The 18,745-nt window shown below is 45.9% G+C and overlaps 1 protein-coding gene and 1 non-coding gene across 4 annotated transcripts; both read right to left on the bottom strand.

The window, feature by feature from the left end:
• Nucleotides 1–10,641: 10,641 nt before the first annotated feature.
• TRNAY-GUA (transfer RNA tyrosine (anticodon GUA)) lies at nt 10,642–10,727 on the bottom strand. Its single transcript is given in 2 exon segments — nt 10,642–10,677; nt 10,691–10,727. It is a non-coding gene; the product is annotated as a tRNA-Tyr (tRNA).
• Nucleotides 10,728–10,886: 159 nt separating this feature from the next.
• On the bottom strand, nt 10,887–18,122 carry LOC147960084 (serine/threonine-protein kinase STY46-like). Of its 3 annotated transcripts, XM_087532987.1 has the most exons (14): nt 17,448–18,119; nt 16,898–17,034; nt 16,586–16,655; nt 16,356–16,466; nt 15,961–16,011; nt 15,697–15,833; nt 15,290–15,397; nt 15,139–15,215; nt 13,492–13,667; nt 12,853–12,948; nt 12,014–12,094; nt 11,861–11,911; nt 11,608–11,748; nt 10,887–11,526 (listed from the first exon to the last, which is right to left on the bottom strand). In XM_087532987.1, exons 1-14 carry the CDS (start codon nt 17,760–17,762, stop codon nt 11,467–11,469), a joined length of 1,611 nt encoding a protein of 536 aa, XP_087389113.1. In that variant the 5' UTR covers nt 17,763–18,119; the 3' UTR covers nt 10,887–11,466. The 3 variants fall into 3 exon arrangements, 2 of the variants coding, with proteins under 2 accessions (XP_087389113.1, XP_087389115.1); XR_015609968.1 differs by lacking the exon at nt 10,887–11,526 and having other exon boundaries at nt 11,621–11,748; nt 13,413–13,667; nt 17,448–18,122; XM_087532989.1 differs by lacking the exons at nt 10,887–11,526; nt 11,608–11,748; nt 11,861–11,911; nt 12,014–12,094 and having other exon boundaries at nt 12,852–12,948; nt 13,413–13,667; nt 17,448–18,122.
• Between the last annotated feature and the right edge of the window lie 623 nt (nt 18,123–18,745).

Here is an 18,745-nt window from a genome sequence, read left to right as displayed (position 1 = left end):
ACGCCGGCGTCAATTTCAGCCCAAGCCGACGAAAAACGAGTTTCTGAAAACGCGACTGGGCCGTCTTTTAGACGCCGGCGCGAGAAAAACGTCTGAGAAAGGCCTGTGGGGACGCGGCTGGAGATGCTCTAAAAGCCGCTAGTGCCACCAAGATCAGTTTTCACTAAAATCAGCCGGCGACGGCTCAGGACACAGCGCAGATCATCCAGGTAAGCGCAGGTGGCAGAGGCCTCGTGGGTGCCCGATAACTTTCCCAACACCACCATGTGCGATGCTCTGCATCATCAAACCGCTCTCGCACGCCCCATGTCTTGCGGCCATTGTGCAAGCCTAGAAGTCACTGTGTCACGCTCGCAGGGTCGAATAGATCCACCCATGTCAAACGCCTCGTAGTATCTGTCGCCCGCGTGGCACGCACACTATCTGTGGTTGACGTCACGGGCTGGTTGTGACCGCCACCGTCCGTAGGGACCTACAATAACCTCCTGGGAGCCCACGGCTCGGCGCTCCGGCGGGGAGGAGGGGGGGTGGGGGACGGCCGCCGCGGCAGGGTATGCCAGCGGCGGGTTATTGCCGCCCTCGAGGCACCTCGTGGAGCGTGCAGCCCGGGACGCCCCACCAGACACGGCGGCCATCGCTGTTCTTGATGCCGCCGACCACTGGCGCCCCGTTCGTGGACGCCAGCCATTGCGCCTGCCGCCGCTAGAAGTAGTCCTCCCACGCCACGTGGTTGTCGGCGGCGCACTTGGGGAGGGCGCGCTGCTCCTCCGTGAGGGACGACCGCACGCGGTCGACCTCGGCGGCGAAGACGCTGGGGCGCGCGTCGACGCCGGGCACGGGGGGATGGGGCCGCCGCCGTTGCTGAGCCTCCACCTCGTCGACCCGGCGCGCATGTCCGGCGGTGCCGGGATGTTGGCTTGAAAAGCAGCCACGCCTCCCACTCCTGGAGCGAGCGGCGGCTGAAGCCGTTGGCCACCGCGGCATCGTCGGGGAAGCGTTCAACCATCGCTTGGGAAGGGGAGGACGGGGGAGCTCGGCGGCATGGACGGGAAAGAGCAAAGACGGGGGAGAGCAGAGACGAGGGAGCTCGGCGGCTGGTTTGGGCTCGGGCTGGTGTGGCCAGCAGCGAGGCGGAGCGAGGGGTTTTATAGCCCGCACTGTGTGTACACGTGGCGGGAGGGGAGGCGTCGCCGCGCAGCCCGTGACACGCCGCCCATGAGGAATCAATGGCAAGGTTGACCGGTGACACCCTTGCCATTGATTCCCCGCGGGAAACCGAGGCGCTCTGAGGAAAGACGAGGCATCGTCTCGCTGGCGCGGCTGGCCCGCGGTTCTTTCGCGCGAAAAGCGCTCGCCCCGGCGCCCCCAGTGCGCCGGGTTCGGCCTGGGTTGTTGGAAATATGCCCTAGAGGCAATAATAAATTAGTTATTATTATATTTCCTTGTTCATGATAATCGTTTATTATCCATGCTATAATTGTATTGATAGGAAACTCAGATACATGTGTGGATACATAGACAACACCATGTCCCTAGTAAGCCTCTAGTTGACTAGCTCGTTGATCAATAGATGGTTACGGTTTCCTGACCATGGACATTGGATGTCGTTGATAACGGGATCACATCATTAGGAGAATGATGTGATGGACAAGACCCAATCCTAAGCCTAGCACAAAGATCGTGTAGTTCGTATGCTAAAGCTTTTCTAATGTCAAGTATCATTTCCTTAGACCATGAGATTGTGCAACTCCCGGATACCGTAGGAGTGCTTTGGGTGTGCCAAACGTCACAACGTAACTGGGTGGCTATAAAGGTACATTACAGGTATCTCCGAAAGTGTTTGTTGGGTTGGCACGAATCGAGACTGGGATTTGTCACTCCGTGTAAACGGAGAGGTATCTCTGGGCCCACTCGGTAGGACATCATCATATACGCAATGTGACCAAGGAGTTGATCACGGGATGATGTGTTACGGAACGAGTAAAGAGACTTGCCGGTAACGAGATTGAACAAGGTATAGGGATACCGACGATCGAATCTCGGGCAAGTACAATACCGCTAGACAAAGGGAATTGTATACGGGATTGATTGAGTCCTTGACATCGTGGTTCATCCGATGAGATCATCGTGGAACATGTGGGAGCCAACATGGGTATCCAGATCCCGCTGTTGATTATTGACCGGAGAACGTCTCGGTCATGTCTGCATGTCTCCCGAACCCGTAGGGTCTACACACTTAAGGTTCGATGACGCTAGGGTTATAAAGGAAGCTTGTATGTGGTTACCGAATGTTGTTCGGAGTCCCGTATGAGATCCCGGACGTCACGAGTTGTTCCGGAATGGTCCGGAGGTAAAGATTTATATATAGGAAGTCCTATTTCGGCCATCGGGACAAGTTTCGGGGTCATCGGTATTGTACCGGGACCACCGGAAGGGTCCCGGGGGCCCACCGGGTGGGGCCACCTATCACGGAGGGTCCCATGGGCTGAAGTGAGAAGGGATCCAGCCCAAAGTGGGCTGGGGCGCCACTTCCCCTAGGGCCCATGTGCCTAGGGTGAAAGGGGAACCCTAAGGAAGAGTCCCAAGGAGGGAATGCACCTCCTAGGTGCCTTGGGGGGGAGGGAAACCTCCCCTGGCCGCCGTCCCCTTGGAGATTGGATCTCCTAGGGGCTGGCGCAACCCCCCCTTGGGATCCCTATATATAGTGGGGTAGGAGGGCCTCTCAAACACACCTTTTGCCTTTGGTGCAGCCCCTCCCTCTCTCCCAAGTTCTTCTCCTCTTCTGCGGTGCTTGGCGAAGCCCTGCAGGATTGCCACGCTCCTCCATCACCACCACGCCGTTGTGCTGTTGCTGGATGGAGTCTTCCTCAACCTCTCCCTCTCTCCTTGCTGGATCAAGGCGTGGGAGACGTCACCGGGCTGTACGTGTGTTGAACGCGGAGGTGCCGTCCGTTCGGCACTAGGATCATCGGTGATCTGAATCACGACGAGTACGACTCCATCAACCCCGTTCACTTGAACGCTTCCACTTAGCGATCTACAAGGGTATGTAGATGCACTCTCCTTCCCCTCGTTGCTGGTCTCTCCATAGATAGATCTTGGTGACACGTAGGAAAAATTTTGAATTTCTGCTACGTTCCCCAACAGTGGCATCATGAGCTAGGTCTATTGCGTAGATTCTATGCACGAGTAGAACACAAAGTAGTTGTGGGCGTTGATTTTGTTCAATATGCTTGCCGTTACTAGTCTTATCTTGATTCGGCGGCATCGTGGGATGAAGCGGCCCGGACCAACCTTACACGTACTCTTACGTGAGACCGGTTCCACCGACAAACATGCACTAGTTGCATAAGGTGGCTGGCGGGTGTCTGTCTCTCCCACTTTAGTCGGATCGCATTCGATGAACAGGGTCCTTATGAAGGGTAAATAGCAATTGGCATATCACGTTGTGGCTTTTGCGTAGGTAAGATGCGTTCTTGCTAGAAACCCATAGCAGCCACGTAAAACATGCAAACAACAATTAGAGGACGTCTAACTTGTTTTTGCAGGGTATGCTATGTGATGTGATATGGCCAAAGGATGTGATGAATGATATATGTGATGTATGAGATGATCATGTTCTTGTAATAGGAATCACGACTTGCATGTCGATGAATATGACAACCGGCAGGAGCCATAGGAGTTGTCTTAATTTATTTATGACCTGTGTGTCAACATAAACGTCATGTAATTACTTTACTTTATTGCTAACCGTTAGCTGTAGTAGTAGAAGTAATAGATGATGTGGCAACTTCAAGAAGACACGATGATGGAGATCATGATGATGGAGATCATGGTGTCATGCCGGTGACGAGATGATCATGGAGCCCCAAGATGGAGATCAAAGGAGCTATATGATATTGGCCATATCATGTCACTACTATTTGATTGCATGTGATGTTTATCATGTTTATACATCTTATTTGCTTAGAACGACGGTAGTAAATAAGATGATCCCTTACAACAATTTCAAGAAGTGTTCTCCCCTAACTGTGCACCGTTGCTACAGTTCGTCGTTTCGAAGCACGCCGTGATGATTGGGTGTGATAGATCCTTACGTTCACATACAACGGGTGTAAGACAGTTTTACACATGCAAAACACTTAGGGTTAACTTGACGAGCCTAGCATGTACAGACATGGCCTCGGAACACAGAAGACCGAAAGGTCGAGCATGAGTCGTATAGAAGATACGATCAACATAAAGATGTTCACCGACGTTGACTAGTCCGTCTCACGTGATGATCGGACACGGCCTAGTTGACTCGGATCATGTAATCACTTAGATGACTAGAGGGATGTCTATCTGAGTGGGAGTTCATAAGATGAACTTAATTATCCTGAACATAGTCAAAAGATCTTCGCAAATTATGTCGTAGCTCGCGCTTCAGTTATACTGTTTAGATATGTTCCTAGAGAAAATTTAGTTGAAAGTTGATAGTAGCAATTATGCGGACTAGGTCCGTAAACCGAGGATTGTCCTCATTGCTTCATAGAAGGCTTATGTCCTTAATGCACCGCTCAGTGTGCTGAACCTCGAACGTTGTCTGTGGATGTTGCGAACATCTGACATACACGTTTTGATAACTACGTGATAGTTCAGTTAAACGGTTTAGAGTTGAGGCACCGAAGACGGTTTTTGAAACGTCGCAAAACATATGAGATGTTTTGAGGGCTGAAATTGGGATTTCAGGCTCGTGCCCACGTCAAGAGGTATAAGACCTCCGACGATTTTCTTAGCCTGCAAACTAAGGAGAAAAGCTCAATTGTTGTGCTTGTGCTCAGATTGTCTGAGTACAACAATCGCTTGAATCAGGTGGGAGTTGATCTTCCAGATGAGATAGTGATGTTTCTCCGAAGTCATTACCACCAAGCTGCTAGAGCTTCGTGATGAACTATAATATATCAGGGACATATATGATGATCCTTGAGATGTTCGTGATGTTTGACACCACAAAAGTAGAAATCAAGAAGGAGCATCAATTGTTGATGGTTGGTGAAACCACTAGTTTCAAGAAGGGCAAGGGCACGAAGGGATACTTCATAAAACGGCAATTCAGCTGCTGCTCTAGTGAAGAAACCCAAGGTTGAACCCAAACCCGAGACTAAGTGCTTCTGTAATAAGGGGAACAACCACTGGAGCAGAATTACCCTAGATACTTGGTAGATAAGAAGGCTGGCAAGGTCGATAGAAGTATATTGGATATACATTGTGTTGATGTGTACTTTACTAGTACTCCTAGTAGCACCAGGGTATTAGATACCGGTTCGGTTGCTAAGTGTTAGTAACTCGAAATAAAAGCTACGGAATAAACGGAGACTAGCTAAAGGTGAGATGACGATATGTGTTGGAAGTGTTTCCAATGTTGATATGATCAAGCATCGCACGCTCCCTCTACCATCGAGTTTGGTGTTTGCGTTGAGCGTAGACATGATTGGATTATGTCTATCGCGATACGGTTATTCATTTAAGGAGAATAATGGTTACTCTGTTTATTTGAATAATACCTTCAATGGTCTTACGCCTAAAATGAATGGTTTATTGAATCTCGATCGTAGTGATACACATGTTCATGCCAAAAGATAGTAATGATAGTACCACCTACTTGTGGCACTGCCACTTAAGTCATATCGGTATAAAACGCATGAAGAAGCTCCATGTTGATGGATCTTTGGGCTCACTCGTTTTTGAAAAGTTTGAGACATGCGAACCATGTCTATTGGTAGATATGCATGAAGAAACTCTATACAGATGGATCGTTTGGACTCACTTGATTTTGAATCACTTGAGACATGCAAATCATACCACATGGGCAAGATGACTGAAAGCCTCGTTTTCAGTAAAATGGAACTAGAAAGCAACTTGTTGGAAGAAATACATTTTGATGTGTGCAGTCCAATGAGTGCTGAGGCGTGTAGTGGATATCGTTATGTTCTTACTTCACAGATGATTTGAGTAGATGTTGAGTATATTTACTTGATGAATCACGAGTCTGAATTATTGAAAGGTTCAAGTAATTTCAGGGTGAAGTTGAAAGATCGTCGTGACAAGAGGATAAAAGATCTATGATATGATCATAGAGATGAATATCTGAATTACGAGTTTGGCACATAATTAAGACATTGTGGAAATTGTTTCACAACTAATGCAGCCTGGAACACCGTAGCGTGATGGTGTGTCCGAACATCATAACTGCACCCTATTAGATATGATGCATACCATGATGTCTCTTATCGAATTACCATGATAGTTTATGGGTTAGGCATTAGAGACAACCACATTCACTTTAATAGGGCACCACGTAATTCCGATGAGATGACACCGTATGAACTATGGTTTAGAGAAACCTAAGCTATCATTTCTTAAAAGTTTGGGGCCGCGACGCTTATGTGAAAAAGTTTCAGGCTGATAAGCTCGAACCCAAAGCGGATAAATGCATCTTCATAGGACACCCAAAACAGTTGGGTATACCTCCTGTCTCAGATCCGAAAGCAATAAGGGATTGTTTCAAGAATCGGGTCCTTTCTCGAGGAAAAGTTTCTCTCGAAAGAATTGAGTGGGAGGATGGTGGAGACTTGATGAGGTTGTTGAACCGTTACTTCAACTAGTGTATAGCAGGGACAAAGAGTTGTTCCTGTGGCACCTACACCAATTGAAGTGGAAGCTTATGATACTGATCATGAGACTTCAGATCAAGTCACTACCAAACATCGTAGGATGACAAGGATGCGTACTACTTCAGAGTGGTACGTGACCCTGTCTTGGAAGTCATGTTGCTAGACAACAATGAACCTACGAGCTATGGAGAAGCGATGGTGGGCCCGGATTCCGATAAATGGCTCGAGGCCATATAATCCGAGAGAGGATCCATATATGAAAACAAAGTGTAGACTTTGGAAGAACTACTTGATGGTCGTAAGGCTGTTAGGTACATATGGATTTTAAAAGGAAGGCGGACAATGATGGTAAATGTCACCATTAAGAAAGCTCGACTTGTCGTTAAGATGTTTTCCGACAAGTTCAAGGAGTTGACTACGGTGAGACTTTCTCACTCGTAGCGATGCTAAGAGTCTGTTGGAATTATATTAGCGATTACTGCGTTATTTATGAAATCTTGCAGATAGGATGTCAAAACATTGTTTCCTCGACGATTTTTCTTGAGGAAAGGTTGTATGTGATACAACCGGAAGGTTTTGTCAATCCTAAAAGATGCTAATAAGTATGCAAAGCTCCAGCAATCCTTCTGAGGACTGGAGTAAGCATCACGGAGTTGGAATGTATGCTTTGATGAGATGATCAAAGATTTTGGGTGTATACAAAGTTTATGAGAAACTGGTATTTCCAAAGAAGTGAGTGGGAGCACTATAGAATTTCTGATGAATATATGTCGTTGATCAGAAATGACGTAGAATTTCTGGAAAGCATATAGGGTTATTTGGAAAGTGTTTTTCAATGGAAAGCCTGGATTAAGCTACTTGAACGTTGAGCATCAAGATCTATAAGGATAGATCAAAACGCTTAATAGTACTTTCAAATGAGCACATACCTTGACATGATCTTGAAGGTGTTCAAGATGGATCAGTCAAAGAAGGAGTTCTTGCCTGAGTTGTAAGGTATGAAGTTAAGACTTAAAGCTCGACCACGGCAGAATAGAGAGAAAGGACGAAGGTCGTCCCCTATGCTTAAGACATAGGCTCTACAGTATGCTATGCTGTGTACCGCACCTGAAGTGTGCCTTGCCATGAGTCAGTCAAGGGGTACAAGAGTGATCCAAGAATGGATCACAGGACAGCGGTCAAAGTTATCCTTAGTAACTAGTGGACTAAGGAATTTTCTCGATTATGGAGGTGGTAAAAGAGTTCGTCGTAAAGGGTTACGTCGATGCAAGCTTAACACCTATCCGGATAGCTCTGAGTAGAGATACCGGATACGTATAATGGAGCAACAATTTAGAATAGCTCCAAGTAGAACAGTTATTTGGAATAGCTCCAAATAGAACGTGGTAGCTACATCTAGGAGATGACATAGAGATTTGTAAAGCACACACGGATCTGAAAGGTTCAGACCCGTTGACTAAAACCTCTCTCACAAGCAACATGATCAAACCCAGAACTCATTGAGTATTAATCACATAGTGATGTGAACTGGATTATTGACTCTAGTAAACTCTTTGGATGTTGGTTACATGGCGATGTGACCTGTGAGTGTTAATCACATGGCGATGTGAACTAGATTATTGACTCTAGTGCAAGTGGGAGACTGTTGGAAATATGCCCTAGAGGCAATAATAAATTAGTTATTATTATATTTCCTTGTTCATGATAATCGTTTATTATCCATGCTATAATTGTATTGATAGGAAACTCAGATACATGTGTGGATACATAGACAACACCATGTCCCTAGTAAGCCTCTAGTTGACTAGCTCGTTGATCAATAGATGGTTACGGTTTCCTGACCATGGACATTGGATGTCGTTGATAACGGGATCACATCATTAGGAGAATGATGTGATGGACAAGACCCAATCCTAAGCCTAGCACAAAGATCGTGTAGTTCGTATGCTAAAGCTTTTCTAATGTCAAGTATCATTTCCTTAGACCATGAGATTGTGCAACTCCCGGATACCGTAGGAGTGCTTTGGGTGTGCCAAACGTCACAACGTAACTGGGTGGCTATAAAGGTACATTACAGGTATCTCCGAAAGTGTTTGTTGGGTTGGCACGAATCGAGACTGGGATTTGTCACTCCGTGTAAACGGAGAGGTATCTCTGGGCCCACTCGGTAGGACATCATCATATGCGCAATGTGACCAAGGAGTTGATCACGGGATGATGTATTACGGAACGAGTAAAGAGACTTGCCGGTAACGAGATTGAACAAGGTATAGGGATACCGACGATCGAATCTCGGGCAAGTACAATACCGCTAGACAAAGGGAATTGTATATGGGATTGATTGAGTCCTTGACATCGTGGTTCATCCGATGAGATCATCGTGGAACATGTGGGAGCCAACATGGGTATCCAGATCCCGCTGTTGATTATTGACCGGAGAACGTCTCGGTCATGTCTGCATGTCTCCCGAACCCGTAGGGTCTACACACTTAAGGTTCGATGACGCTAGGGTTATAAAGGAAGCTTGTATGTGGTTACCGAATGTTGTTCGGAGTCCCGGATGAGATCCCGGACGTCACGAGGAGTTCCGGAATGGTCCGGAGGTAAAGATTTATATATAGGAAGTCCTATTTCGGCCATCGGGACAAGTTTCGGGGTCATCGGTATTGTACCGGGACCACCGGAAGGGTCCCGGGGGCCCACCGGGTGGGGCCACCTATCCCGGAGGGTCCCATGGGCTGAAGTGAGAAGGGATCCAGCCCAAAGTGGGCTGGGGCGCCACTTCCCCTAGGCCCATGTGCCTAGGGTGAAAGGGGAACCCTAAGGAAGAGTCCCAAGGAGGGAAGGCACCTCCTAGGTGCCTTGGGGGGGAGGGAAACCTCCCCTGGCCGCCGCCCCCTTGGAGATTGGATCTCCTAGGGGCTGGCGCACCCCCCCCCCCTTGGGATCCCTATATATAGTGGGGTAGGAGGGCCTCTCAAACACACCTTTTGCCTTTGGTGCAGCCCCTCCCTCTCTCCCAAGTTCTTCTCCTCTTCTGCGGTGCTTGGCGAAGCCCTGCAGGATTGCCACGCTCCTCCATCACCACCACGCCGTTGTGCTGCTGCTGGATGGAGTCTTCCTCAACCTCTCCCTCTCTCCTTGCCGGATCAAGGCGTGGGAGACGTCACCGGGCTGTACGTGTGTTGAACGCGGAGGTGCCGTCCGTTCGGCACTAGGATCATCGGTGATCTGAATCACGACGAGTACGACTCCATCAACCCCGTTCACTTGAACGCTTCCACTTAGCGATCTACAAGGGTATGTAGATGCACTCTCCTTCCCCTCGTTGCTGGTCTCTCCATAGATAGATCTTGGTGACACGTAGGAAAAATTTTGAATTTCTGCTACGTTCCCCAACATGGGTACGCCGGCGTCAATTTCAGCCCAAGCCGACGAAAAACGAGTTTCTGAAAACACGACTGGGCCGTCTTTTAGACGCCGGCGCGAGAAAAACGTCTGAGAAAGGCCTGTGGGGACGCGGCTGGAGATGCTCTAAAAGCCGCTAGTGCCACCAAGATCAGTTTTCATTAAAATCAGCCGCCGGCGGCTCAGGACACAGCGCAAATCATCCAGGTAAGCGCAGGTGGCAGAGGCCTCGTGGGTACCCGATAACTTGCCCAACACCGCCATGTGCGATGCTCTGCATCATCAAACCGCTCTCGCACGCCGCATGTCTTGCGGCCATTGTGCAAGCCTAGAAGTCACTGTGTCACGCTCGCAGGGTCGAATAGATCCACCCATGTCAAACGCCTCGTAGTATCTGTCGCCCGCGTGGCACGCACACTATCTGTGATTGACGTCGCGGGCTGGTTGTGACCGCCACCGCGTCCCCGTTGGCTGCTCGAGGAAGGATCATTGAGGGAGCAATTTTGTTAGTCATTTTACACACCCCCAAACAATTTCTTTAAAGAAAGGATGCTCTCGAAAATAAAAAAAAAACGTATCCGACCTACCGGATTCGAACCAGTGACCTAAGGATTTATCTGCAACGACTACAGTCCTCCGCTCTACCAACTGAGCTAAGGTCGGCTTGTTGTATTTCTCCACAAAAGTAGATTTAGATACTTGAGCTCAGGAACCTGATGACAAAGTCCCAGCGATTGGACCTATTATACACTGTTGCCTGATTTTGTCAAATGAGTGGAGAGAAGGCCGTTGTTCGTACCGTTCTCTTATATCCGCACGATAGATCACACAAATACTTCCATCCCAAAAATGTTGCAATTGATGCTTTCTTCACCTCAGCATATACAGTCTATACATATACATCTCTTCGAATGGAAAAAGGAGCTGCAAGAAACTGTTACAAACGCTGCTACAAACAACATACAAAGAGAAACGAGAGGACATTCTAACCCTATCACACGCAACGGCATGTCGGCGGCTTGTTGGAATTGGGGAGACTGCACAAGCTACCAGGTAATCTTTCTAGCTTCAGCTTTCTGATACCACTGTAGTGCAAGGATGGAAACCTCCCAAGGGCCTGTTCGGTTTGGCAAATTATCAGCACGGATCTATCCCAGTTCCCTGTCAATGCCCTTTGATCCTTGCAAATCCCTGCTAAACCGAACATGCCGTAAAGGGGAGGTGAAACCCTTTGGCATGGTTGTGGGTCTTTTATCGTTTTTTCAGCAATTTAAATTCAGAGCGATGCTCCTTGAGTTGAAAAAATATATATTTTTGTTTTTTTCCCTTTTTTTCTGAAGAGGTGGTTGACCCCGGCCTTTGCATCACTTTTGATGCACACATCGTTTTTCTTTTCTTTCTTCTATCGTGGTGATTTCTTTTGCATTTTTGCTCTAGAACGTCGATGGCCCCCCTTGGGCACCTGTAGAAAGAAAATACTCAAGTGAAGACTGGTTGTTTGCAGAGAACTTGGTTTGAAAGCTACTTGAGTTTCTACCTCTACCTGAATTTCCTGTAAGATGTCCTCAAGTTGTACAATGATCTCCGCAAAAACAGGTCTTGTATCAGGATCTTCATCCCAGCACTGCTCGATCAGTTTCGACAATCCTGGGTGCACACCTGCCGGAATCTCCAAACGCAATCCCTATCGCAAGGCCAGCACAGCGTAAGAAGAAACGATAAGAGTCTGTAATAATGGGATCTGAACTAAGATGAGCATTGAGTTAATCGAGGGATAGCCAACATCACTGATGTACCTGCCTCACTCCCAATGCAGCTTGCAAGGGTGTCATGTTATCATAAGGGACCTACAGCATGATTAAGAGCTCATTGTTACCTATAGCCAACATAGTACAGAAGTTTAAACAACTCGGATGAAAGCTCAAGATGTATTTGACACCAGCGCATACCTTTAGTGTAATCAATTCCCATAGAACAATAGCAAAGCTGAATACATCCGCTTTGTGATCATAAGGCTTATGGTTAATAATCTATTAAGATAAACAACACTTATGAGCTTCTCATGAAAAAATAAAATCTCAGGAGTAACCTGTGAATTTTTTATCTCAGCTCATGCAGACAGTTCCAAAGTTGAAACTTTTTTCCTTGACAAAATGAGATGTCATGTTTGTCAGTTGTTGCCACGAATTAGGTACAAAACATGTATCTCAGTTAAAGAGAAGGAATTTAAGATGTCTAAATGGCACTGTTTGACCAAAGCCTCTCAAGGTGGTCCCATAAAACCATTTTCCTGGACCCTGCCAGGAACTTATGAAGTTTGACATCTTTATGGACCATGTACCTCTTACATTTAGCAGTGGCCGATTCATCACTCCTTTATGGACAAGTTGCAGAAGAAATAACCCCTCATTAATTTGTAACCCACCCATACTTGCTACTGGGATCTGATAGGTTTCCCCAGCACTGAACCGTGCCTTTGTGAATCATGTTTATGGGCAAAAATTACTAATTGTTTACACAATGATTCAGAACATGATGTTTCCCATTGCCATGAGAAATTAGAAAGCAAGGGAAAGTGAGGCATGTTACATTCTGGTGATGATCTTTGTCCCTTGAACTTGCCATGAGAAACATAAGAGATAAAGAGCAAGCAAAAGATTGGTTGGGAGTTTTGGTACAGAAGATAACAAGGACGGACCAGGTAGACCGAACAAAACTAAACATTCAAAGTTTCTTAAAGTTAAAGAAAAACACTTTCAAACAGCAACAGGAAAATTAATAACCCTACCTCAGGTGCCATCCATCTGTAAGTTCCAGTTTCAGCCGTCATTTGTCCCTCCTGAGTACCAACTCGAGCCACACCAAAGTCTGCAATCTTCACAACCTATTTCCAGAAGTAGATCCACAATTTAATACGTAATGACTAGGCAGGTGAGCTTACATCAGTTGAGGAAATATTTATCATCATTTTCTCACCATTTTCCAGAAGTAGATCCAATACTTATATGCTTAGGGACACAAAAGTTAAGTTTGTGACACAAGATAATTAAAATCACAATTTAAAAAACAAAATATTTTTAAGAGCAAGTAATTTGTCTTAAAACATACAAATATAAATTGATATCAAGTTCTTAAGTAACGAAAGTTTCCTGAATGGAATTATATTTCCATTTTTTTGCAACTTATTATAATTTATTTGAGCTTTAAAACGTTATCTGGCATTGCTAGTTTGCCAGATGTGAACTATAAACCCTTACGTGTTTAAAGAATGTGCTTGTAACAAAGCAGCCCCATCAGACTAAAAAATCAACCACTTCAATGCTTTTATATATTTTCCAGGTTTTATACCATGATAGAAAAGCAGAATAAAATGGACCCTCGGATTCTCAGGACCAATAGCTTCGACAGTTTGAATAAGTATGCCTACATGATTGTTGCCCATGAGAATGTTTGCAGTCTTCAGATCTCTATGGATTATGTTGTGCTGGTGCAGACATTCCATTCCTTTTGAGATGCTCATAGCAATCCTTAGAATCAGAAGGAGGTCCAAAACATCATTTTGCTTGTGTACAAATTCATATAAATCGCCGCCAGGCATGTATTCTGAAAGGAACAAAATTAACACAAGAGAAAAAGGTGAGCATACTTTTTTTTTGAGGAAAAGGTGAGCATACTAGGTGAAAAGATATCACATTGTGTGTTCTAGAGAAAAAAAAGGTGAGTTTACTAGAAAGAGTGGGCTATGTTAAAATTCCGCAACACACTCATTTAAAAATCACAATAAATAAACAAGATTCTAAGACAGAATCATGCACAGTATTCTAAAAAGCAGGCTAGGGGACTGGCTTAGGCTTCCAGTCACCGTGATTTAGCCCTGAAGGGTCTGTTAGGCAGGATGGGCAAGCCTAGCTAGGTAGTGATGGTCAGAGATTTCAGTTCATTTCTGTAGTTTTTTCACTCCTGACTGATAGTCGCAAATTCCATGAAATTAACGAAAATTCTGGAAGCAAAATCATTTTTTGGCTAAATTCAAATTCAGCACCTGATAATATATTTATAAGTAAACATTATAACGGCACCAAAAAGTTTACTCCATTGTGGTGGTTTGCGTCCATATAACTCAGCCATCTTATCTCCAGTTTGTGCTCTAAGACCTACACAATTTTGGTCTACCTTTTCTACCGAGTTATTAAAAAGAAAAGAAAAATTCAGGGCAATTTATGCTTTATGGGGGTTCGAACTCAGGATCGCAGAAGCATAGAGTTGTTTAAGTTAACCATTGAACCCAGAGTCATAACATGATGCATAACTGCTCGAAGCCGTCTTAATCAAGCGAAAAAAATCAAAATAAATCGATATTTTTGGCCAAAACTGAATTTTTATCGCCCCTGAACGAGAATTGTTGATTTTGCGAATTTTGAACAAAATTTGACCGAAATTTAAATCCTTGGTGATGGTATCTAACGGGAATCTGGTTGCTTGAATGAAAAGAGAGCCCTATAATCGCGTATCACATAATTGTATAAAGAAAGAATACAGGAAAGAGAAACTATCAGAAATGGATTCGAGAGACACATCCAATTACAGTCAAACACAATAGCAAAGCGTTTATTTTTCCTGCCCATCAAGCTAGCAAGTTGTGAGCTATGAGCAGACTTAACAGGAGCGACAGCAAGTTAAAAACTGTTAAGCATACAATGGGCATAAAAAGAAGTCTACACATGATTATAGTTCTGTGCGGCTTAAAAACTCGAGCGAGGAAATTTCACAATTTTTCAATCAGAAGTTGCTTCGCAAACATGACCAAGATGTAAATTACCTGACTTCAGATTCAACCATAAGTCACAATCCAAATAACAAACATAGATTCATAAAACAATCACAGCAATGCAGTAGCTGATATCTCAGGTGCATCCGAGCATGACAATGGTTTTGTACTGCATCATGCAATGGTAGTATGAGCATTCGAAAGTAATGTTCAGCAACTGACTAAAGAGTAGCAATCATGGCAGAGTTAGTTACAATCCATAATATTCTTTGGGTTTTTATCATTTATGCCAAGTACTGATGGTACCTGTTACAATGGCACAATACTTTCGATGCTTTGTGCATGCCCCATAAAATGTAAGGATGTTTTCGTGCTTCACTCTCCTGGATGCAAAATATCATGAATCAGTCAGAATAAAACATAACTGATCATTCAGCAATGGTCGCAGAAAGCTTGCCTTAGCATGAGCGCCTGCTGCAAGAACTCAACTTCTGAAGGGCTGTTCTGATGTGCGCTCCTGAGTATCTTTATACAAACATCCAAACCACTATGTATTCCTCTATATCTGTGAAATAGAAAGGAATGAGATCTGTTAGACCCTAGTGTGGCCTTGCTTACCAAAAGCGAATGTAGGTTCACGATATTCTTGTATTGTTTTCAGAGGAAAAGGAAGGCGTCTGCCATTCATATAGATGTGAGTGAAATGCCAACGTTTCCTGTCAGAAGAAGCCAGCATGCCTAGATAGGTCTACAGAGGCTAGAGGAGTACACTGGTCAGGCTAGAAGTGAAATTGGCATAATGGGCACTTCAAGTAAATGAACCCTAAGGTGGACATATACTGTCAAGTGTCGAGCAGTTCTTACAAGTCTGCAGAAGACCCAGATGTGATCTTTTCCCCCACTGCTAGTATGTTCCAGTCGATTTCACAATCCACAAGCTGTTCCCGTAGCTCAAGTATTTTCTCCGAGGATGAAGCATTTGCTGAGTTAGGTGGTGCTCCCTACATATTTACATGGGGACAATTTAACTCGATCTGGAAGGAGATGTTAGAGATGGCATCTTAACTGAAAGTGCAGATATCACATAATACTGCATTTACTGAAGTTACATGGAAAAGGGCATCATACATTTTTTCTCATTAATGTATCCTCAATTGTCGCAATCAACGCCTCTGTCTCCTGCATGTACAATATCAAGATGACATATGCAAGAGAATGTAATTATAGAGATTAATACTCCCTCCGTTCCAAAATAGGTGTCGTGGTTTTAGTTCAATTTAAACTAAAACCGCAACACTTATTTTGAACTAAAACCACGACACTTATTTTGGAACGGAAAGGGTAGTTCATAGCATCTTAGAAACGTAAGCAGGTAGTAGTTGTAGTCAGCAGCACTGCGAACTGGCAAGATTCTTTCATTAATTCTGGAGATATTATAGTCAAACGCTATGCACAACATAAATATAATATCTGCAGAAAGTCATAAACAGTCCAACCTTTGTATACATATGCTAAAAGTTTACCTGTGTCTTCCACCCATCAACAACAAAAACATCCAAACAAAAGCCATCAGTTGTGGAGTAAACATGAGCTTCTTGAATATTCAGTCCAACTTCAGATAGCAATGCAGTTAGCTGTTGAACAATTATTTCTCATGAGAAACTTGGCATGTAAAATGTGAAAAGCAAGCTATATGAAATTGGGTATCAAGACAATTATAGAAAAAGTTGCCCCCCTGGTCATGTTTCTTTACCCGGCTAAGGAGCTTGGGCTTGTCGAGGGAAGAGAAGATGATCTCATGAAGAAGGGCAGGTTCTGAATCCCTGTGGAGAATTGAGAGGCCATTTTAACTAAAAGTCATAAACCAAACAAGTACACACTGTAAGCTGGAAGCACTTGGAGAGGATGACTTATTGGAGGATGGACAAATCGCAGCCACTGGTCTCGAATTTGGCGAAGGTAAAAATAGCACTTAGAAGTGAAAACAACTTGTGTGAAGTGAAATACAAAAGGAAGCTAGCAGCAATATAAAAGATAAGTCATGGTACGATTTGAAGTGAATGACCTTGATGGCGAAGACATAGAGCCCGTGGTGTCGGTGCCATGTACCCTCTCCAAAGTGAGGTCTTCCAATAACCTTTGATATGTATCAGAGTCGGGACTGGCATCCTCCCATTCCGGTTGAAGTTGAACTGCCATGTACTGCCCATCAAGGTGGATCAACAGAATTGTAAAATACTACACCCTCCAATCCATACTAATTGTCACTGATTTAGTATTGTACTAAATCAGCGACAATTAATATGGATCGGAGGGAGTTACTAAATCAGTGTCAATTAATATGGACCGAAGGGAGTAATAAATTGTCCTTTTTACAATCTTTTTTGTGTCCAATCCAGCCAAATCTCAATTCTAAGAGTAAATAATACACCACACTAGCTGTTTGCAAGAAATATTTTCGCGCAACACTAGGTTTAAGGACTTGGTTGTTGTATACTGCACAAGGCACAAGCTATCCATCCAGGGTTTTCGATAATACGTAGTCTATGATTCGAGAGGAATTTGCTAGTTTTGGGGATGAATAGCAAAGCGAAAAGCGGGGTGGGGGTGGGTACCTTTAGGAATCGAGCTCGGAAGACGGGCTGGTTGCCGTTGTGGGCGCACTCGTCGAGGACCTCCCGGTGGAGCAGCACATCCTCCGCCTTGCTTTCACTCAGGTCCGTCAGGTACCTGGGTGGCAGCTTGTCGAAATGGGCGTCGAGCATGTCCCGGAACGAGGCATCATCACAGTCCCCCTGCTTGCCGGCCTGCACCAGGCGCTCGTATATCTTACGCCGCAGCTCGTCGTGGGCGGCGGAGGACCTGGGCGGCGAGGAGCTCTCGCCCGTGCCCTCCAGCACCTCGATGGGCGCCGCCGACGGAGGGGCCATCGGAGCCAGGAACTCCTTCTTTGAGCCGGCCGCGGCCGGTTAGGGGTATTTATAGACCGGCGAGGCGAAGCAAATCCTCCGATTGAATTGGATTGGACTGGGAAGAATGGAGAAGAAGAAGGGGAAGCAGATAAAAACCTGCTCTCTTTTTATGATTTGTTTTCCGGCGGCGGCAGAGGTTGATTTGCTACGAGCGCGGGTACAAGAAGGTGACCCGTGGCCTTGCCGGCTCATCGGACGGCTTATCGTCCCATTTCCATTGTCAGAGGTGACGAGCTTCCCGAGGTCGCCGGACACCAGGCATCGCCAGACCGGCCGGCAGTTAGACAAATTCCAGCGAGGGGAACTTTTGTCGCTGTTTAATAAAAAAAATCTGGTTCTTAGACTATATTCTTTTTAAAAATGTGCTTCTCAGACGTGTTTTGTTCGGTTTTGCTAATTTTATTTTTCAAGGACCTGCAATTTTTCATTTCGTCAGTCACCTTTTCTAGTTCATCCCGAACTCGCCGGAGAAGAAGGGATCTCGCCGGAGAAGAGGCAGCCCCACTGTCTATCTTAGGGGGAAGCCATAGCCTCGTTATCTATCTTGTGGGGGGTGGGGGGGTGGGGGGGGGGGGGGACCCACAAGCCCATTATCGATCTTAGGGGTAAGGGGGTGCAGCGGATCGTCGGAGTTGTTCCTTGGTGGTGCGGGGCTTAGAGGGATGGTCGGGGCGCCGACCAGCACGTTGATGGGGGGGGGGGGGTGGGGGGGGGGACCCTCAAGCCCATTATCTATCTTGTGGGGGGGGTGGGGGGGGACCCACAAGCCCATTATCGATCTTAGGGGTAAGGGGGTGCAGCGGATCGTCGGAGTTGTTCCTTGGTGGTGCGGGGCTTAGAGGGATGGTCGGGGCGCCGACCAGCACGTTGATGGGGAGGTAGAGGGGATGACGATAATGGGGAGGTAGAGGGAAGGACGGTGCGGCGAGCCGACCGCGGGA

Source organism: Triticum urartu, chromosome 7A, assembly GCF_056163025.1.
Source record: "Triticum urartu cultivar PI428250 chromosome 7A, HENAU_Tu73, whole genome shotgun sequence".
NCBI lineage: Eukaryota > Viridiplantae > Streptophyta > Magnoliopsida > Poales > Poaceae > Triticum > Triticum urartu.
The sequence above is the reverse complement of the archived record's forward strand: the minus strand, read 5'-3'. Positions and strand labels throughout refer to the sequence as shown.